The sequence below is a fragment of the Macrotis lagotis genome, chromosome 4, assembly GCF_037893015.1.
Source record: "Macrotis lagotis isolate mMagLag1 chromosome 4, bilby.v1.9.chrom.fasta, whole genome shotgun sequence".
Lineage (NCBI taxonomy): Eukaryota > Metazoa > Chordata > Mammalia > Peramelemorphia > Peramelidae > Macrotis > Macrotis lagotis.
The window spans coordinates 113,708,616-113,731,390 of NC_133661.1; the positions used below are offsets into that span (position 1 = coordinate 113,708,616).

At 37.8% G+C, this 22,775-nt stretch overlaps 1 protein-coding gene across 4 annotated transcripts in view; it reads left to right on the top strand.

Moving 5' to 3' along the window:
* Window positions 1–22,775, top strand: part of ARMH3 (armadillo like helical domain containing 3) — a 269,046-nt gene that overhangs the window by 188,340 nt on the left and 57,931 nt on the right. For all 4 annotated transcript variants that reach the window (XM_074233858.1, XM_074233861.1, XM_074233860.1 and 1 more), the window contains exon 24: window positions 21,593–21,671. In XM_074233858.1, coding sequence (XP_074089959.1) covers window positions 21,593–21,671 — 79 coding nt within the window. The remainder of the gene's footprint in view (window positions 1–21,592; window positions 21,672–22,775) is intronic.

Below are 22,775 nucleotides of genomic sequence, written 5' to 3' on the forward strand. Positions count from 1 at the left end.
CCAGAGCGAAGGAACTTCAGCCTCCCAGAGGCAGCCCCAGGGCTCTGGGAACCACAGCTCACAGTAGAGGGGGAGTTTCCTGACCTATACCCCAGGGAACACCGGGTACAACTTGGGAGATCAGCAAGGGGGACCTCTGCTAGAGCCAGCACGTAAAGCCCAGCCCTCAGGGCACACAGTGAGCAGCATAGTCGTGGCAGCCCAAATCCAGTAACAGGAAGCAGAAGCCAGTAAGCAGTAGCCCTCAGACTTCAGTGTTGAGCCTAGGGAGGGGAGTGGAGAGAGACTGTCGAGCTCTGTCCTCTTCCCCTGGAACAGGACTCTGGGTTTCTGACCACATTCAGATCCTGATTGCAGTCTAGGCCCCCCCCCCCATAGAACAGCAGCCTCCCCCACCTCAGTCCAATAGCAGAGGGGTTCACTTGTGGTCATTCACAGGCCAGAAGGGAAGACAGAACTTCACACACTCAAAAGCTTAGGAAGCACCCTAAAACCAGGCACAGGCTGGGGAAATGAGTAAGCAGAGAAAAAAGAGGAACACCATTGAGAAATACTTTGCCTGTGATCCCAAGATGGATCAAAACACTCAATCTGAAGATGAGGAAGCACAAGCTCCTGCATCTAAAGACTCCAAGAAAAACAGAAACTGGGCTCAGACTATGGCAGAGCTCAAAAAAAGACTTTGAAAATCAATTGAGGGAGATAGAAGAAAAATTGGGAAAAGAAATGAGAGATGTAGGAAAAACATGAAAATGAAGTCAGCAGCTTAGTCAAGGAGATCCAAGAAAAATGCTGAAGAAAATAACGCACTAAAACCCAGCGTAAGTCAAATGGATAAAACAGTTCAAAAAGTTATTGAGGAGAAGAATGCTTTAAAAAGCAGAATTAGCCAGATGGAAAAAGAGATAAGAAAACTCTCTGAGGAAAACAAATCCTTCAGACAAAGAATAGAACTCAGGAGATTGCTGATTTTGCAAGAAATCAGGACACAATACTTCAAAACCAAAAGACTGAAAAATTAGAAGAAAATGTGAAACATCTAATTGAAAAAAAACAACTGATATGGAAAACATTTCGGAAAGATAATTTAAAAATTATTGGAATACCTCACATTATCAGGAAAAGAGCCTTGACATCATTTTCAGAGAATTACTACAGGAAAATTGCCCTGATATCTTAGAAGCACAGGGCAAAATAGAAATGGAGAGAATCCACCGATCTCCCCGAGAAAGAGATCCCAAAAGAACCTAACCCCCAGGAATATTATAGCCAAGTTCCAGAACTCCCAAGTCAAAGAGAAAATATTACAAGCAGCCAGAAGGACACAATTCAAATATCATGGAGCTGCAGTCAGGATCACACAGGACTTAGCAGTAACTACATTAAAAGCTCATAGGGCTTGGAATATAATATACTGGAAGGCAAAAGAGCTTAGAATGCAACTTAGAATCAACTACCCAGCAAAACTGTGAATGTCCTCTTCCAGGGAAAAAGATGGACTTTCAATGAACCAGGGGAATTTCAAATGTTCCTGCTGGAATGGGCAGAGCTGAACAGAAGGTTTGATCTTCAAATACAGGACTCAGGTGAAGCATAGAGAGTGGAGGAGAAGGGGAAAATATGAGGGACTTAATGATGATGAACTGCATGTATTCCTGTATAGAAAAATGATACTGATAATACTCATATGAACCTTCTCATTCAATAGAGCAGGTAGGAGGACCTTTTATAGAAGAAGCACAGGAGAGAGCTGAGTTTGAAGATATAATGTGGTGTAAAAATGGAGTCAGTAGATAAAAGGGAAATGTGATGGGAGAAAGAAAAAGGAGAGGAGGAAAAGGCTAAGATATTTCATATAATAAGATTTTTCTTTATTACAATAAGCTATTGCAATGATATGAAAGGAGGGAAGGCAAGGGGGGATGAGGGAATCTTTGCTCTCATCAGAGGTGTCTAGGAGAGGAAATAGCATATATACTCAATGGGGTATAGGCATCTGGAGTAAGGAGAGAACGGGGAACAAGGGGAAGGGCTGGGATGTGAATGAAGGAGGGGAGGATGGACCATGGTGGGAGAGTGGTCAGATATAACACATTTTCTTTTTTACTTCTTGCAAGGGGCTGGGATTGGATGGCCTGTCCGAGACCACAGTGCTGGGTGGATGCTGGGCCCAAGGGGTGGTATATGGGCTTGGGGCCTCTTAGCCCCAGGGCCAGGGATCTATCTGCTTGCTGCTCCACTTAGCTACCCTACAGAAGAGACAGAGTGAAAGGAGAGAGAAAATATAGTACATGGTAGGGGAGAAGTACAAATGGAGGGAGTTGCGATCAGCAATGGCAACAGTGGAAAAATATGGAAGTAACTTTTGTGATGGACTTATCATAAAGAATGTGATTCACCCGCAACAGAGCTGGTGGTGTTGGGACACAGACTGAAGCACATTTTTTTATTATTATTCTTTTTTTTGGGGGGGGGGTTCAGGACAAATGGGGCTGGGTGGCCTGCCTGGGGCTGCATAGCTGGGTGATTGTTGGGTGTCTGAGGCCAGATTTGGACCCGTGTGCTCCTGGCTCAAGGGCAAGTGCTCTGTCTGCCATTGGCCACCCCTACTATTATTATTATTATTATTATTATTATTATTATTACTGTTTTATTTTATTTTGGGTTTTTTGGGGGGGTTGCAGGGCAATGGGGTTGGGGTGGTTTGCATGGGGTCACACAGTTGCATGATTGTTGGGTGTATGGAACTGGATTTGGGCTCTGGTTCTCCTGACTCCAGGGCTGGTACTCCATCCACTGTGCCACCTGGCCATACCTAAAATTATTACTATTATTTTTTTATTTTTTTTAGTTGTAATTTTAATTTTTTTCTCTCCCTTTTACTTTATCACGCATGCGGGTCTATATTTTGGGGGGAATTATGTTTTCTGTTAAACCATAATATTTTATTAATGTATAAAAAACATTATTTGTACAAAATAAGAACAAATAAAAATAAATTTTAAAAATTAACTTAATGTAGATTAGAATTCATTTTACAAATAAATAAAGAAACAGACTTAAAATGGAATCAGAGAAACATTTTTTGATAGTTTGCTGTTAGGTATCTAAAGGGTTTCTCTAAAATTTTACTCCTTTTACATATTTATTAGATTGTTGGTTATTAAGCTTATAATAATATCAAAAAGCTAATTCTTTAACAGTACAGTTAAGTGACACAGTGGATAGAACAGTAGATCTGCAATCAGAAAGAGCAGAGTTCAAATGTCTCCTTAGACAATTATTAACTGTATGATCCTGGGCAAGTTACTTAACCCTTTCCATCATTGAAAAAAAAAAATTTTTTTTGAGAAGTAAATACCAAACTATTCCAGTATCTTTGCCAGATGATCATCATGAACAATTGATCACAAAGTTGTGAAGAGTCAGACACAACTGAACAAGAAAACATTCTGTAATTATATGAGGTATTAACAATCATGAGTTTTTACATCTGGAATGTTAGAGAGACAGATACTATATAACAAGTTTTCCTTATACTGTTTCCTCTTCTTAACTGAAGGACAAAAGAGCAAAAATAAAGAAAAACAAACAAAAAACATGGAACAATGAGGTGGTTTTTTTTTTTTTTTTTTTTTTTGAGATAGTGTACTCTCCAGACACCCTAGAGAAGCATTATCATTAGCTTTGGGAAAATTGCTTTGATTCATTTTTGTTTGAATGTAATATGCAGAAGGCCACACATGTGTCTAATTAAACTAAAGGTTAGATGTATCCCTGAGAAATGAATCCCTTATAAATCAAATACTGTCCAATGTTTGAGGTTTTAATTTTTTTAATATTAAAAAAATTTATTTTTTATCCTAAACTTAACAAATACTAAATAAAACGAACATTTTCACAGATTAGAACAAAAAAAGGATTATACATGAAACTATGAATCACTTTTCTTTATAAACATATAATACATTTAATATGTTACTCTCAAAGTTAACCTACTTGACTGGTTCTTTCTGACCTTTCTTTAGTTCTGTTTGGTGATGATCCTCCTGGCAATCTCATTTTTAATTTCCTTTCTCTCAGTCCCTTCAGTTGGGACAAACAAACAAACCCAAGATACTTATAAAAATGCACATAGTCAAACAAAACAATTTCCACTTCAGGAGGTGGGTAACATACTTTATCATTAATCCACTGGAATTGTAGTTTGTCATTGCATTGATCAGTTCATAATCTTTAAAAAGTATTTTTCTTTACAATGTTATTTTCATTATATACATTGTTACTCTGATTCTTCTACCTTTGCTCCATTAGTTCAGACCTCTTTCTAGGTTTCTCTAAACTTCTCTTTTTTAAAAAAAATCGTTTATTTATTTTTTAAAATTTTCATCTATTTATACATGCATATTTCTAAGTTACAAACCTCCACCCTTCCTTCCCATCCCCCTCCCCTCAGTAGGGAACAGTAAGGTTACCATTTTACATACATATTTTGTTAAAACATATTTACAAATTAATAATTTTAGCATGAGGAATTAGGATTAAGGGAAAGATACATAAGAGATAATTTTTATAAAGTGTTCATCAGATTCAGTAGGTGTGTTTTTTTTCTGTGTGTTTTGTTTGGTTTTGTTTTTCTTCCTTTGGTTGGAGATAATATAAACCATTACCGGTCTAATACAGTTGTCCTAGCAGCTTTCTGGACTGTTGAGAGGAGTTGCTTCTATCAAGGTTGTCCATCTCATAATGTTGTTGATGTGTACATCGTTCTCTTGGCTCTACTCCCTTCACTCAGCATCAGATCCCAAAAGTCATTTCATGCTTCTCTAGAGTCTGACATTTATGATTTCTTATAGAACAATAATATTACATAGTATTCATGTACCATAACTTGTTCAGCCATTCCCCAATTGGTGGATATCCCCTCAACTTCCAATTCTTTGCCACTATAAAAAGAGCTGCTATGAATATTTTGTAGGACTTTTCCCATTTTTTACAATTTCTTCTGGATATAGACCTAAAATTGGAATTGCTGGGTCAAAGGGTGTAAACAGTTTTATTGTTCTTTGGGCATTGTTCCATATTTTCTCCAGAAAGGTTGGATCAGTTCACAACTCCACCAGCAATGTATCAATGTCCCAATCCTCCCACAACCTCTCCAACATTGATCATCTTCCCTTTTGTTCATCTGGGCTAATCTAATAGATGTGAAATGATTCCTCATTGTTGTTTTAATTTGCATTTCTCTAATAGTGATTTGGAGCATTTTTTCCTATGATTATATATAGCTTTAATTTCTTCATTTGAAAACTGTCTGTTCATATTCTTTGACCATTTATCAATTGGGGAATGACTTGTGACCTTATAAATTTGAGGCAATTCTCTGTATATTTTAGAAATGAGACCTTTATCAGAACTTTTGGTTGTGAAGATTGTTTCCCAATTTTTGATTTTCTTTTAAGTTTGGCAGCATTGATTTTATTAGTGCAAAACCATTTTAATTTAATATAGTCAAAATCATTCATTTTGCAGTTTGTAATTGCACTTATTCTTGTTTGGTTATAAATTTATCCCTTTTCCATAGATCAGAGAGAGATAGGGTATGTTTAGGTCTATTAATTTATATGTGGTATTGCTCTTTATGTCTAAATTCTGTACCCATTTTTACCTTATTTTGGTATAGGGTGTTTTTGACATTATTTTGGTATAGGGTATGAGATGTGGATCTATGCCTAGTTTTTTCCATACTATTTTCCAGTTTTCCCAACAATTTTTGTCAAATAGTGAGTTCTTATCCCAGAGGCTGGTGTCTTTGAGTTTGTCAATAGAAGATTGCTGTAGTCATTTACTGCACTTTCTTTTGAACCTATCCTAATCCATGGATCCATTACTCTATTTAAAAAAATTTTTTTTTTTATTTAAGGCAATGGGGTTAAGCAGCTTGCCCAAGGTCACACATCTAGACCATTATTAAATGTCAGAGGTCAGATTTGAACTCAGGTCCTCCTGACTCCAGGGCTGGTGTTCTATCCACTGTACCACCTAGCTGTGCCACCTAGCTGCTCCCATTACTCTCTTCCTTAACCAATACCAGGCAGTTTTCATGACTGCTGCTTATAAAGTATAGTTTGAGGTCTGGTAGAGTTAGGCCACCTTCCTTACATTTTTTTTCATCAGTTCCCTTGTTATTCTTGCCCTTTTGTTGCTACAGATGAATTTTGTTACTATTTTTTCTAGCTCAGTAAAGTAGTTATTTGGTAGTTTGATTGGCACTGAAAAGTAATTTAATATGGGTAGAATTGTCATTTTTATTATATTAGCTCAACCTAGCCATGAGCATGTGACATTTTTCCAATTATTTAGATCTGACATTGTTTGGGTGAGGAGAGCTTTATAATTGTGTTCATACATTTTCTGGGTTTGTCTTGGGAGGTAGATTCCCAAGTATTTAATGTTGTCTACAATTATTTTAAATGGAATTTCTCTTTCTATTTCTTGTTCTTGGGCTTTGTTGTTCATATTTAGAAATGCTGATGATTTATGTGGGTTTATTTTATATCCTGCTACTTTGCTGAATTTGTTAATTGTTTCAAGTTTTTTAGATGATTTTTCTCAGGTTCTCTAGGTATACCATCATGTCATCTACAAAGAATGAAAGCTTTGCTTCCTCATTGACAATTCTGATTCCTTCAATTTCTTTTTTCTCTTATTGCTACTGTAAGCATTTCCAGTATTACATTGAATAGTAATGGTGAAAATGGGCATCCTTGTTTCACCCCGAATTTATTGGAAATACTCTGAGTTTATTCCCATTAAATATAATATTTGTTGATGGTTTTAGATAGATACTGTTTATTATTTTCAGGAAAACTCCATTTGTTCCTAAACTTTCTAGTGTTTTTAATAGGAATGGATGTTGTATTTTATCAAAGGCTTTTTCGGCATCTGTTGAAACAATCATATGATTTCTGTTGGTTTTACTAGTGATATGTTTAATTATGTTGAATGTTTTCCTAATATTGAACTATCCCTGCCTGATATAAATCCAACCTGGTGTTATCCTGGTAATAGCTTGCTGGATGGTTTCTTCAATTTATTTATCTGAAGTGGGGTTATTTAAGTAATTTATTTCCTCTTCTGTTAATTTGGGAAGTTTGCATTTTTGTAAATATTCATCCATTTCATTCAAGTTGTCCAATTTATTGGCATATACTTCGGCAAAGTAGCTCTGAATTATCTCTTTAGTTTCCTACTCATTGGTGGTTAGTTAACCTTTTCATTTTTGATACTGGTAATTTGGTTATCTTCTTTTTTTTAATCAGATTAACCAGTGGTTTGTCTATTTTATTGACTTTTTCATAAAACTAACTCTTAGTTTTATTTATGAGATCAATGGTTTTCTTGTTTTCCATTTTATTAATCTCTCCTTTGATTTTCAGAATTTCTAATTTTGTATTTAATTAGGGCTGCTTAATTTGTTCTTTTTCTAGCTTTTTTTAGTTGCATACCCAATGTTTTATTCATATAAGCATTTAGAGATATAGAGTTTCCTCTCAAAACTGCCTTTGCTGCATCCCATAAATTTTGGTAAGATGTCTCATTATTATCATTTTCTTGGATATAATTATTTATTATTTCTATTATTTGCTGTTTGATCCCACAATTATTTAAGATAAAATTATTTAATGTCCAATTAGTTCTTGGTTTATCTTTCCCTAACCCTTTATTACATGTAATTTTTATTGCCTCATGATCTGAGAACTCTATTTATTATTTCTGCATTTCTGCATTTGGTATTAAGGTTTTTCTGCCCTAGTATATGGTCAGTTTTGGTAAAGGTGTCATGTACTGCCGAGAAAAAGGTATATTCTTTTCTATCCCCATTAAGTTTTCTCCAGAGGTCTATCATATCTAAGTTTTCTAAGATTTCATTCCTTCTTATTTATTTTGTTATATTTATCTAGTTCTGAGAGAGAGGGAGATTGAGGTCTCCCATTATTAAAGTTTTGCTGTCTATTTCTCCTTGTAATTCACTCAGCTTTTCCTCTAGGAATCTGGATGCTATGCCACTAGATACATATTTGTTTAGTGATGATATAGCTTCATTTCCAGTGGTGCTTTTTTAAAAAAAGATGTAGTTTCCTTCCTTGTCTCTTTTAATGATTGAGTTTTGTTTTTGTTTTTTTTTTTGCTTTTACTTTGTTGAGATTAGGGTCACTACCCCAGCTTTTTTTACTTCTGCTGAGGCATAATATATTTGCCCCAACCTTTTGCCTTTACCCTGTGTGTATCTCTTTCCTTCAAATGTGTTTCTTATAAACAACATATTGTAGGATTCTGGTTTTTAATCCATTCTGCTATCTGCTTCCATTTACTACTTTTTCCCTTTGACTTTTCTTTTAGAAATTTAACTTTCACTTACACCTTATTTTCATTTATACCTTCCCTTCCCTTTTATCAGCCCCTTCTTCCCGTATTTTTCCTGTTCCCCCCCTCCCCATAGATTAAGTCCCCAAGTGGGAATGTATCTTATTCCCTCACTGAGCTAAATCTATTGAATAGAATTTACTCAGCATTCACATTCTCCCTTCTTTCCCTCTAAAATTATAATTCTTTGCACCTCATCCCATGAGGCTCTAATATTATTAATCAGGTTGCTTGATAAGCACTTATTGTTATGAAGATATCACTACAGATTGTTTACTTGATTGCTTGATAAGCAGCATTGACTCAAATAGCTTCAAATTATTATTATTATAGTCATTTTTTATCTTACCCCCGTTTTAAATATCTTTCAAGTACACACAGCTCTCCTCACAATCCAAAGTATCATCCAAAGCCATATCTTTTCTTGAACTATTTGTGCTCCTCCTCCCAGGCCTGTTTTCTTTAACCTCCCTCCACCCTCCACCCCCCAGGTGAAATGAAGTGAAGCACTGCATGCTGATCTAATTAACTATAAGAATCTTGAAGATCTCTGAGTACTGGGAGGCTCTGGATGTCTCACTGAGAACTTTACAAATGATTGTATGTAACAGAGACCCTGTCCCAGGCCCTCGCTGTTTATGATGCCTTCATTAGACAAAGTGCTTAACTTGTAATTAAAGTGAGTTAAAATATAATGAGACACTCTAGTTAAAGTTAGTACCCCTGCATTTTTTTTCAGGGCATTTTGTCTCAAACACTGTAGTGATGTGATGGTGGACCTCTTCAATTGAAGGACAAAACCCAATTATACTTTAGGTTCATTCTCTTTAATTATATTCTACCCTCTAATTTTCTTTAGAGAAGTAAAGTTCTAAAGAATTAGAATTGTTATATCTTCCCTTTTAGGGACCAACATTTGTTTAAAACAATTTTGTTTTTTCAGTCCCCTTTTTCATTTACCTTTTTTTATGTAACTCTTCAGTCATGTATTTGGCAATTGAGTTCTCTGTTCAGTTCTGGTCTTTGTGTCAGGAAATTCTGGAAGTCCTGTATTTCATTGAACATCCATCTTTTTCCCCTGACAATATGTGCTGAATTTTTGCAGGGTAGTACATTCTGGGTTATAATCCCAGGTTCTTAGCTCTCCAGAATATGTTATTCCAGTTCTTCTGATCCTTCATTGTTGAGGCAGGTAGGTCTTGTGTTAGTCTGATTGTATTTTGCTTTTGTATTTAAATTATTTTCTTGTTGCTACTTGCAGTATCCCCCTTTTTATTTCAGGGTTCTGGAATTTGGCTATTTCAGCCCTTGGAGTTTTTATCCTGGGGTCTCTGTAGATTCTTTCAGTTGTTACCTTGTTCTAGTAGATTGGGACAGTTTTCCCTTATAATTTCCTGCATGATGTTTTCCATGTTCTTTTGTTGGTCCAGGCTTTCTAGTAGTCCAATGATTTGTAAGATGTCTCTTCGGGATCTGTTTTCCAGGTCATTCATTTTCCCTAGAAGGTCCTTTACATTTTCTTCAATTTTTTCAGCCTTTTTATTTTGTTTGATGGAATCTTGTAGTCTTGTAGATTGATTAGTTTTTAACTGTTCAATTCTAATTTTTAGGATTTTATTTTTTTTCAATTATCTTCTGCTGGGGTGGCTAGGTGGTGCAGTGAATAGAGTACTGACCCTGGAGTCAGGAGTACCTGAGTTCAAATCCAGCCTCAGATGCTTAATAATTACCTAGCTGTGTGGCCTTGGGCAACCCACTTAACCCCATTGCCTTGCAAAAAAAAAAAAAAGCCCTAAAAACAAACAAACAAACAATTATCTTCTGTTTCCTTTTCCACTTGGTTATTTTTACTTTTAATGGAGTTGATTTTTTTAGTCAACTTGTCACAATTTTCCTGCATGACCTTCATTTCTTTTTTCCATTTTTCTTCTTCCTCTCTTCTTTGGTTTTTGAATTCTTTTTTAAGCCCTTTGATGAGCTTTCGTATTTGAGTCCAATTTATACTGTTTTGATATTTCTGTGAGTGATTTTTCACAGCTTTTGTCTTCAGACATGGCATTGCTGTCATCTTTATCTGCGAAATATTTTTCTATAGTGAATTATCTTTTAGCTTTTTTGTTCATTTTTGTTGTTGTAGTTCTGCTCCTGGGGTATATGGAGTATAGATCCAAGCTTTTATTTTGCTGATCTGGGGTCTGGTCTGGCTTGTTGTTGGCCAAGATATTGCCTATTCAGTTCAGACCTTGCCTGTGCAGAGGTTTGTTTCCTCCTTTATATCCAGGTTCTGACCTAGCAAAGGATTGTTCCCAACCCAGTCCTGTGCTCTCAGGGTTCAGACTTTGTTTGGGGTTGGGATCGTCCCTGCTGGCTTGCTGTCTAGCTGCCAGGACCTCTGTTTTTCTTAAGCATTGGGACCTGGATTGCACTGTGGCTAAAAACCTCCTGTTGGCTTTCCCTGATCTCCTGCTTCCTGGACTTTTCTTCCCCTTTCCCCTCAAAAAGACAGACTTTCACAAAATATCCTTCACAATGTCTACAGTTGAAAACTTCTTTGAATCTTCTCTTTTTTCTTGGTGGGATCTGTAGCATGAATGTCAGAGTAGAGGCTTCATTTATCTTTGGTAGGGAAACACTCCAAGAGCAGGTTAGCTTTGAATCTCCCCAGAAGTCTCTCTGAACTTCTCCTAACTAGAGTCTTGTTAAAACTTTTTATTTTGTTTTTGTTTTTTTAATCTAGGATCCTAAAATCCAGCGCAAGGATTCTTAACCCAGAATCCATGAATTTGTTTTTAAAAATATTTAAAAACTTCTGAGAAGGGATCCTTAAGCTTCACCAGGGATTCAAGACTCAAAAAGTTTAGAAATCCTTTTTTTAGTCCCTTTAACCTGCTTCTCACATTCCCTGTCTTGTTTTTGATCTGAGTTTTTTTCTGTTCTTTAAAATTGACCTCTTTTACATAGTTGTAGAAATTGTCTATTGTTCTTTTGCTTCCAATTTTTTTCAATTTGCATCATTTCATACAAGTCTTATTTCTTTGAATTCTTCATAATAGTCATTCTTTTTTTAAATTTTTTAATTAAATTTTTTATTTATTTAAGGCAATGGGGTTAAGTGACTTGCCCAAAGTCATACAATTAGGCCATTATTAACTATCTGAGCCAGATTTGAACTCAAGCCCTCCTGCATAATAGTTATTCTTTCTGGCATTATATTGCAGCATAAACAAATTTGTTCACTTGTTCCTCAGGCATTGGGCTCATAGTTTGCTTCCATTTTTAACTTTTAGAGAATACTATTCTCATTATTTTCCTACATGGAGATCTTTTCTTCTTTTCAATAGTCCCTTGGCATAGAAATCTAATAGTGGAACCATTGTGGCAAAATGTATTAACCATTGTGTATTTCAAGAATTCAAGATCATTTTCTAAAATTCTTGGCATAATTTATAGCTTTGCTAAATAAGAAATTGGTGTGCTTACTTTTTTGCATGCCACTAACATTGCATTTTTCTATTAATGGCTGTCATTTTCAATTTACAGTTTTAATTTTTGTATTATCATTAATAGTTTGCACCTCTTTTGATAATTTTTTTGTCCTTCATCCTTTAATCACTTATCTTTGCCATGGAAGCTTGAGGAAGTTTGGCAGACATTTCTGGTTTTTGGTAACAATCTCATTTGAGAGGAAAAAATCAGTTCACATCTGAATTATATTTTCTTTAAAATTTTCATTCTTATAAATTTATAACATTTCTCTGTAGTTTTTGGATATTTTATATCAAAAAATCAATAATTCATGTCTTATTCAAGTGGCATTTATTTCTTGTATAAAAGCTTTGTATTTTTATTTTTAAAATTATAGTTTGTCTTTTATATTATTTTCTATGTCATGGTTATTATAGTAAATGGTATATGATGACGGCTTAAACCTATTTTCTACTAAAATGCTGTCTAGCTTTCCAGCACTTTCTATAGAATATAAATATAGAGTTCCATCCCTAATAGGATTATAGAAAAATAGAAGACATTTTGTCTACTTCGTACTTTTGGGTTTATCATAGAATAACTTCTATGTATTTCTTTCTAAATCTGGCTTATCTAATGACTTTCCATGATAAATTTTATATTTTATGCAAAACTAGATAATTTCTTCAACAATTGCTTTAAAATATTATTAGAAATCTGGTAATTCCAGATTAATATAGATTTAATATGACCTTTTTCTAATTATTTTGCTACCTTTTTGTCTATTTAAAAATTATGATTTATTGGGGCGACTAGATGGGGCAGTGGATAAAGCACCGGCCCTGGAGTCAGGAGTACCTGGGTTCAAATCCAGCCTCAGACACTTAATAATTACCTACCTGTGTGGCCTTGGGCAAGCTCCTTAACTCCATATGCCTTGCAAAAAACTAAAAAAAATTATGATTTATTTTTAATATTCTTTTTTAAAAAATTTGAATTCTAGGGGGCAGCTAGGTGGCACAGTAGATAGAGCACCAGCCCTGGAATCAGGAGTACCTGAGTTCAAATCTGGCCTCAGACATTTAATAATTACCTAGCTGTGTGGCCTTGGGCAAGCCACTTAACCCCAGTGTCTTGCACAAAAAAAAAAATTAAATTGTGTTCTAAGTTTTCTTCCTACTTCCTACCCCTACCTTTCCCGTTGAAAGACAAGAACTATGTTTGATCTTACTTGTAAAATCATGCAAAACCTATTTCTTTGTTAGTCATGTTTTTCTCTCCCCCTGCCCTTCTAAAAAATCAAGAAAAATAAGGAAAGCAAAAAAATTATACTTCAATTTTCTCTTAAAGCACATCAGTTCTCTCTCTAGAGGTGAATAGCATTTTTCATTGAAAAAGGGAAATGTGCCCATCTTCATCTTCTTCCTCTTCTTTATCCTCTTTTTCCTCTTCTTCCTCTTCCTCTTCTTCCTCTTCTTCTTCTCCTCCTCCTCCTCTTCCTCCTCCTCTTCTTCTTTCTCTCCTTTTAATTCATAAGTGAGTTTTAGGAAGAAAATTACTTTCTTCTAAGTTGTAACTACCTGCATGTTTAAAGCAACATTTCAGTATACATCTTGGGTAATCTGAACATTGACAATATATCCTAGCCATTATCTCCCCCACCACCACCCCAGCTCCATGGAAAGTTGTTTTTCTTGGAAGAATGAGTCAGAGAAAGTAAGGTAAAAATGGATTGAGAAATCCCCAATCAATTTGAGGCTCAGCCTTGCAGTTCCATCTGTCTGCTTCATCTTGCTTCAATTTGTATAAGTGACCCTTATCATCACTTATTAATTAAACTCCTTGTTGTCTGGTCAACAAAGCTGAGATTTTCCCTTTTATATGCATGCAAGTTCTACAGTCTCACTAATACTTTAATTTCTTATTGCTTTAAAAGTGTTCTTCATTGCAGAGTGTTCTGCATACATACCACTAGACTAATCTTTAGTAATTTATAAAATAGCTAATGTCACTTGCTATTTCTCCTATCATTAATACTTCCAAAGTTTAAGGAGGGTCCCTTAGTGATCTCTTAATTGCCAAGCCTTTTCTCAATCTTCATTCTTCTTTACCTGCTCTACAACTTTTGACAATGTCAGTCACCCTACTCTCCTTGATACTCTAGGTTTTTAGGACACTGTTTGTCCCTGGTTCTCCTTCTACCTATCTGTATGCTCTTCCTCAGGTTTCTTTACCAGATCTCCATCCAAGTTTTACCTGACAGTGGATTTCCCACAGGGTCTTCTTTTCTTCCTTTATTTTATTTTACTTGGTGATCTCCATTTCCATTTCTTACACTGGTGACCTTCAGAACTACTTATCTGATCCCTAGACTCTTTGTTGACCTCTAGACTCCATTCTCCAGTTTGCCTCTTGGACATCTCAGACCTGACATCTTAAACTCAACATATCCAAGACTTAAACTCATCATCTTTCCCCATAAACCTGTCCCTTTGCCTAATTTCCTTATTACTGTTGAGGGAACCACCATTCTCTCAGATACCCAAACTTGATTCCATAATCTCACTTCATATATCTAAACTGTTTCCAGGGCCTGTTGCTTTTTCCTTTCTTTTTAAAAAAAATGTTTGGTCATTTGTTTTTACCTTCCTAACATCTTATGTTTGTGCCCCCTTCCCTCTGACACTTCCACTGTCCTAGTATAGGCCTTTATCTCCTCACTGTTGTAGTAGCTTGCTAGTTGGTCTGCTTGTCACAAAACTCTCCACCTTGGTCCATTCTCCCTTTAGCTGTCAAAGTAATCTTTCTAAAACCTGGGTCTGACCATGCTGACCATGTTACCTCACCCCCCCTCCAAAAAAAAAAATTCTTGGCTCTTTATCATCTCCAGGACCAAATATAAAGTCTTGTGACATTTAAAGCGCTTCAAAACCTGCCTCTGCCTCTCCCTTTCACCTCTGTACCCTCATATGTATTCTTGATCCATCGACATTGGTCTCCGTTCTACTCCTCGAAGTAAACAGTCCATTCCCAGGTCTGGGCATTTTCACTGGCTGACTCCTGTGCCTGGAATGCTGTCTCTCCCCATTGCTGCTTCCTGGTTTTCCGGACTTCAAGTCCTAGCTAAATTCCCACCTTCCACATTAATCCTCTTCTGGTTTCCCTTCATCATTATCCTTTGAAAAGCTTGTTTTTGTTTGTATATGTTCTCCCCTATCAGACAATGAATTTCTTGTGAACAGGGACTATTCTTTGAAAGATTGCGAACCATCTCACACTCACATAGTAGATATATAGATGTTTATTACCAACTAACTGAAACACCAAGGACCCACAAACACATGTGGTTCCATTCTAAGTAGCAGAACCTAAAGAGGCACTGCTAAATGTAGAGAGGCATTGTTTTCCTCTTCCTTTTCTTCTTCCTCCCTCTTACCCACTTTTACCTTTCAACAAATTTAATTCAACTTAATGCATTTTTATTATGCACATACCATGTGCAAGTGCTATGCTATATACTGGGTATGCATGTAAAACAGCTAAACTGTCTTTGTCTTCAGGAAACTTATGTTCTCTTGTGTGTATCCTTGGGGAAAGGGAAAGGGGCACATAAACAAGCAAACATAAAGTAATTTCAAGAAGTAGAAAGCACTAACAACAGATAGGATCAGGAAAGAGCACATGGTGGGGTCACACCTGAGAGGAGGAGGGAAGGGGAGTGTATTTCAGATGTGAGCAGACACCTGTGTGCAAAGGTAATAAGGTGGGAGATGGAATGTTAAGTACAGGGAACAGCTAGCAGAGCAGTCTGTCAAGATGGAAGAATTTGTGAAGAGGAATCATTTGAAAGAAGACTGAAAAGACAAGTGATATCCAAATTATGGAGAGCTTTAATTGCCAGACTCAAAGTCTTTTATACTATCTATTAGGGACTAGGGACCCATTGAAGATTTTTGAGGGAAGAAGGTGACATGATCACATTTGAATTTTAGAAATAACAATTTAGCAGCTGCATGGAAGATCAATCAATCAACAATCATTTATTTACTCTTGCTGGGCATTGTGCTAAGCACTGAGGATACAAAGAAAAAAACAAAAATAGTTCCTGTCCTCAATGAGCTTATGTGTCATTGGCAAAAGATAACATGTACATGTATGGGTATATACAAGATGCCTATAGTAAAGATGCTGGGTAACCTCAGAAAGAAAAACACTAGCAAAGGAGGTATGGGAAAGGCCTTTTGAAGAAGGTGGCATTTGATTGAGTCTTGAAAGAAACTAGGGATTCTAAGAGGGTGAGATGAGGTGGGAGGGCATTCTGGGCAATGGGGGTGACTAAGGCCAAAGGCATGAAGTTGAGATATAAAGTATTATGTCTGAAGAACAGCAAGATGACCAGCAAGGTTGAACCAAAGAGAATATAGTAAAGTGTAAGAAAACTGACAAGGTAGGGAAGGGGGGCAGTCTGTGAATGAAGAACATGCTAGACATGCTTATGTTTGAAGTAATAATAGAGAGCCACTAGATTTATTGAGTAACAAAGCACACCTACACTTTAGGAAAGTAAATGGATAAGAGTAGAGTAAGACTTAAAGCAAAGAGAAAAAAATAAGAAGACCACTGCAATCATCCAGATTAGGTGATGAGTCCCTGATTTAGGGTGTTAACTTTGAACTAAGAGAAGGGAAAGTATATGAGAAATATTGTAGAGAAATAAATTACAAAATTTGAGTATGAGGTGTCAAGGATGACAACAGTGTTGCAGTCTTGGGTGATTGAAGACAGATGGTGATGCCCTCAACAGAAATGGGCAAGGAAGTTTGAAGGAAGGACAGGTTTTTAATATGTTCAGTTTTGGACAAGTTAAAAACTCTCAAGATATCAAGGTAGAGTTATCAGAATTATCAGAATCTTAGGGGTTAGAAAAAACTTCAGAAGTCATTTAGTTCAATTTATAACTGAAGCATGAATTTCCTGTTACATCTTCCTCATCTTTTTCCCTCCTTCCTTCTCCTATTCCTTCTGAAGTAAGAAAAATATCACCCACCTTCATTGTGGTTAAAAGTTGTAGCAACTAAATCCCATCTCTCTTATCTATTACTCATTTTGCCCTAGAGGCATTAAATTATTCTCCCAGTTTCATCTCCCTTCTCAATTTCCTTCCTTTTCTTCCTGCCTCTTCCTCTTCTTCCTTGCCTGAAGTGTACTTAAGTAAGAAAGTTCTTTACTAACAAATGACTTGACTTTGTTGGGGATACTAGAGAACTAAAATTAGGTCACTGGTCTAAAGGTCTAAATCTGTTTTTCTCCCAAGTGTCTAGAAGCTATCACTCTAAAAATTCTTTATGTTCTATTTTTATGTCTTTGCTCACCAGATTCAGATATAACATGGGATACTTGAAAACTCAGCAAAGTTTCTCTTCAATAAACTTCCTTTTTATTTTTACCCATTCAAAAAAGTTCAGAGTTCAAGCAGATCCTCTTGTCTTTCCTTCTACATTACCTTTGTTTCAATCCTGGTCAGGTAATATCCATCTTCTGGCCTGTTTTGAGACTGTCACTTGTCTAAAAGGGGAGGAAGGAGAAGACACTGTGCTTTAGCAACCTCAAAAGATCTTTCAGGAAAGGAGAATTCAGTCTATAGATTAAAAATACCGATAGAAGAATTGTTGGGGGGGGGGGGGCGTGGAGCCAAGATGGCAACAAGAAAGGATCGAGTCTTAGGTGCTCTCTGAAAAAACTTATAAACTAAGGACTCTAACTAAACTTTCAAGAGACAGAACCCACAAAGGGACCCAGAGAGGCAGTTCTCCTACTCAAGGTAACCTGGAAAAGAGCAGAAAGGCTCTGCTCCCCTGGGTTGGAGGAGCAGCCCGCCAGAGGGGTGGCCCACCAGAGCGAAAGAACTTCAGCCTCCCGGAGGCAGCCCCAGGGCGCCGGGAGCCACAGCTCACAGCAGCGGGGGAGTCTCCTGATCTTTACCCCGGGGAGCACCCGGCACAAAGTGGGGGAACAGTGTGGGACCTCTGCCAGAGCAAGCACGTGGAGCCCAGCCCTCAGGGCACACAGCAAGCAGCTTGGTCTTTCTGCAGCCCTGATCCAGAAGCAGAAGCAGGCAGAGCCTGTAAGCAGGAGCCTCCAGGGCATGAGCCCATTGAACCTAGGGAGGGGAGTGAAGAGAGAGAGACTGCAGAGCTCTGTCCTCTGCCTCTGGAACAGGACTCTGGGGCTCTGAACACATTCAGATCCTGATCACAGTCTAGGCCCCCCCATAGAACAGCAGGGCCCACCCACCTTGGCCCCGTGGCAGAGGGGGGCGCTTATGGTCATTCACAGACCAGGAGGGAAGACAGAGCCTCACACACTGAGACCCTTGTGGGAGTGTCCCAAAAGCTCAGGAAGCACCCCAAAACCAGGCCCAGTCTGGGAAAATGAGCAAGCAGAGAAATAAGAGGAAGACTATTGAGAAATATTTTGCAAATGAGCCCAAGAAGGATCAAAATACTCAGTCTGAAGATGAGGAAGCACAAGCTCCTGCATCTAAAGACTCCAAGAAAAACAGAAATTGGGCTCAGGCTATGACAGAGCTCAAAAAAGACTTTGAAAATCAAATGAGGGAGTTGGAAGAAAAACTGGGAAAAGAAAGGAGAGAGATGCAGGAAAAACATGAAAATGAAGTCAGCAGCTTAGTCAAGGAAATCCAGAAAAAAAATGCTGAAGAAAATAGCATGCTGAAAACCAGCTTAGGTCAAATGGACAAAACAGTTCAAAAAGTTATTGAGGAGAAGAATGCTTTAAAAAGCAAAATTGGCCAGATGGAAAAAGAGATAAGAAAACTCTCTGAGGAGAACAAATCCTTCAGACAAAGAATAGAATTCAGGGAGATTGATGAATTTACTAGAAATCAGGAATCAATACTTCAAAACCAAAAAAATGAAAAATTAGAAGAAAATGTGAAATATCTCATTGAAAAAACAACTGATATGGAAAACAGACTTAGGAAAGATAATTTAAAAATTATTGGAATACCTGAAAGTAATGATCAGGAAAAGAGCCTTGACCTCATTTTCAAAGAATTACTACAGGAAAATTGCCCTGATATTCTAGAAGCAGAGGGCAAAATAGAAATGGAGAGAATCCACCGATCCCCCCGAGAAAGAGATCCCAAAAAACCAACCCCCAGGAATATTATAGCCAAGTTCCAGAACTCCCAAGTCAAAGAGAAAATATTACAAGCAGCCAGAAGGACATAGTTCAAATATTGTGGAGCTGCAGTCAGGATCACACAGGACTTAGCAGCAGCTACATTGGAAGCTCGTAGGGCTTGGAATACAATATACCGGAAGGCAAAAGAGCTTAGAATGCAGCCAATAATGAATTACCCAGCAAGGCTGAATGTCCTCTTCCAGGGAAAAAGATGGACTTTCAATGAACCAGGGGAATTTCAAAGGTTCCTTTTGGAATGGCCAGAGCTGAACAGAAGGTTTGATCTTCAGATACAGGACTCAGGTGAAGCATGGAGATTGGAGGAGAGGGGGGAAATATGAGGGACTTAGTGATGATGAGCTCCATGTAAGGGAAATGTAATGGGAGAAAGAAAAAAGGAGAGGGGGAATAGGCCAAGATATTTCATATAATAAGATTTTTCTTTATTACAATGAGCTATTGCAATGATATGGAAGGGGGGAGGCAAGGGGGAATGAAGGAACCTTTGCTCTCATCAGAGGTGGCTAGGAGAGGAAACAGCAAATATACTCAATGGGGCATAGACATCTGGAGTAAGAAGGAGGGGGGGAGCAGGGGGAAGAGGTGGGGATGTGAATAAAGGAGGAGAGGATGGACCATGGGGGGAGAGTGGTCAGATATAACACATTTTCTTTTTTACTTCTTGCAAGGGGCTGGGACTGGAAGGCCTGTCCAGGACCATAGGCCCAGGTGGATTCTGGGCCTAAGGGGTGGTATGGGGGCTCAGGGCCTCTTGGCCCCAGGACCAGGGATCTGTCTGCTGTGCCACTCAGCGACCCTACAGCAGAGTCAGAGTAAAAGGAGAGAGAAAATATAGTACACGGTAGTGGAGAAATACGAAAGGAGGGAGTTGTGATCAGCAATGGCAACAGTGGAAAAATATGGAAGTAACTTTTGCGATGGACTTATCATAAAGAATGTGATCCACCTGCGACAGAGTTGTTGGTGTTGGAACAAAGACCGAAGCACAGTTTTTATTATTATTATTTGGGGGAGGGTGCAGGGCAAATGGGGCTGGGTGGCCTGCCTGGGGCCACATAGCAGGGTGATCTTTGGGTATCTGAGGCCAGATTTGGACCCGGGTGCTCCTGGATCAAGGGCCAATGCTCTGTCCACCACCCAGCCACCCCTACTATTATTACTATTTTATTTTATTTTAGGTCTTTTTTTTCCTTCTTTTTGGTTTTTGCAGGGCAGTGGGGATTGAGTGGCTTACATGTCACACAGCTGGGTGATTGTTGGGTCTACAGGGCTGGATGTGGGCTTGGGTGCTCATGGCTCCAGAGCTGGTGCTCTGTCCATTGCACCACCTGGCTATACCTACAATTATTACTATTATTTTTTTAATTTTAATTTTTTTTCTCTCCCCTTTACTTTATCGCTCAAGCAAGTCTAGTCTATATTTATGGGGGGAGGGGTATTTCATTTACTCTTAAACAAGAATATTTTATTAATGTAAAAAAACATTTGTACAAAATGAGAATAAAAAATAAAAGAATCATTAGATTAAAAATACAGATAGAAGAATCATTAGATTAAAAACAATTGTCTCCTTTTCAGTTATGCCAGAGGTTGACCTTTATACCTTGCTTATTTCTGGCTTGTCTATTCAGTTGACCTTTTATTTTCTTTTTTTTATTTATGTAAGGCTATGGAGTTAAGTGACTTACCCAAGGTCACACAGCTAGGTAATGATTAAGTGTCTGAGGCTGGATTTGAACTCAGGTCCTCCAGAGTCCAGGGTCAGTGCTCTATCCACTTCATTACCTAGCTGCTCCTTCAGTTGGCTTTTTCAATAATAAGTCAGGTAATTGGGAGCACAAAGAATTTGAAAGAAAAAAGCCTTCAAAAATCTCTGTGCTTAAGAATTGGAAAGTAAGTGAATGTCCTTCAATTGGGGAATGGCTTAACAAACTGTGGGAGGCTACCAGAATGGTATTTGCACTTTCCAAAAGAAATGTATAACATATTCTCTCTTTGGGATAGAAAGAGTGAAATTTTGTTTGAAGTCTGAGCACTTTTGCTCTCCACCTGGATTTCTAGACAGCAAGACATCTTTCAGCCTCTCTGAAAATCCTGATTATCTGTAGCAGCCTGAATCAGTCACAGAATAGTTTAAAGGACAGATCTCTATTTAGCCTCCCTACCACAATTACTAAAGAGGATGAGATTACTGTCTCCTAAACTGATCTGAGAGAATCCCATAGGCCTCTGAGCACACATCTGTTTAGTTCAGTCAATAGAATAAGCATGAGAACTGAGAATCATAGTAACTCTTTAACCTATAGTACATTGGAAGTTAATTGAAAAAGTTAATTGGTGTACCTCTCCCTGCATGTGGAAACATCTCGTCACATACACAACCTATTTTCTCCAGGGGCATTAAATTCAGAATATTGACTTATTGCCTCTTCTCCTGGCACCTAGTTTTATTACTGTCAATTCTTTATTTCAGAGCTATCATCAACCATTTTAACCCCAAGATTGAGTCATATGCTGCAGTGAATCACATATCCCAACTTTCTGAGGAACAGGTAAGGAATACCACAACCTTGATTACTGACTGAGAGTGAGAATGGACAGGGAGGGGATTTCCTTTAGCTGAGCTTGTCTGTTTGAGAATAATACTTTGGCTGCTGGGAGGAATTAGGAAGGGGTCTGTAACCTCTCAGCAGAAACTGTGATGTTTATACTACCCACATCATTTAATTATATAAAAGACAAGCAGGTGACAAGTTAGTGTGTTCTGAGTGGCCTAGAAGGGTGGGTGGTGTTTTTTCTACTCCAGGCAGACAGTTATGTTGATTTTCAAAAATAAGAAATGAGAACTTGGAAAAGGATGAAACTACCAATTAGAGAAATCCTGAGTTCAGCTTAATTTGCAGCAGTTGGGCTCATTAAAGCCAGTGCACTCACTGGGACAGTAATTGAAATAGCTTGGCCCTGAGCAGTGATTTCTGAATAGGTTTTCAATGGGACAGGCTGACTGAGTAGGGATCCAAATACAGGCACGTATTTGTTTTGCTTGAACTTGGCCTGATTTCCTCTGCTCCCAAGGCACCTACACTTGAGTATAGATTATGTAAGAGTGCAGATGGGGTTTTGGCATGGCAGGAGGATGAGCAAAATGTATGGGACTGGGACACTGAGCTCTATTTTTACATCATAAAATGTGCCATCCCTTTCACAGTGCTCCCATCTCTCCATGCCCCTCTAGTTTTTGGTCCCCAGGTACTCATGTGAAAAGGGACACATAATAGTCTGTAAGCCAGCCAGGTTGTTATATTTCCTCCTTTCATGTTCTTCCAACTGGCCTTACTTGAATTCCAGCTCTAGTCTCCTGAGCTGGGCTAGTCAGCTGGCCAGTTGTGGCATGGCCATATGCTTTGGAATTCCCAAAGACCACCAGACAGGGCCTCAAAGAACTTTGTTCCTAACTAACAGTCCTAGAATGTTTCATTGTTGACTTTTTCCTTTCATCCTAACTTTAAACCAATGGGCAGGACAGGGTTGTATTCCCCTAATACTCCTACTTTCTTTATTGTCTCTGTTTCTGTAAGGAATTGCAAGAATTCTTCCTGGCATTTAAACTGCTCTGATGTTTTGACTCTCTTGTTCTTTGTTCCTATCCTTCCTAG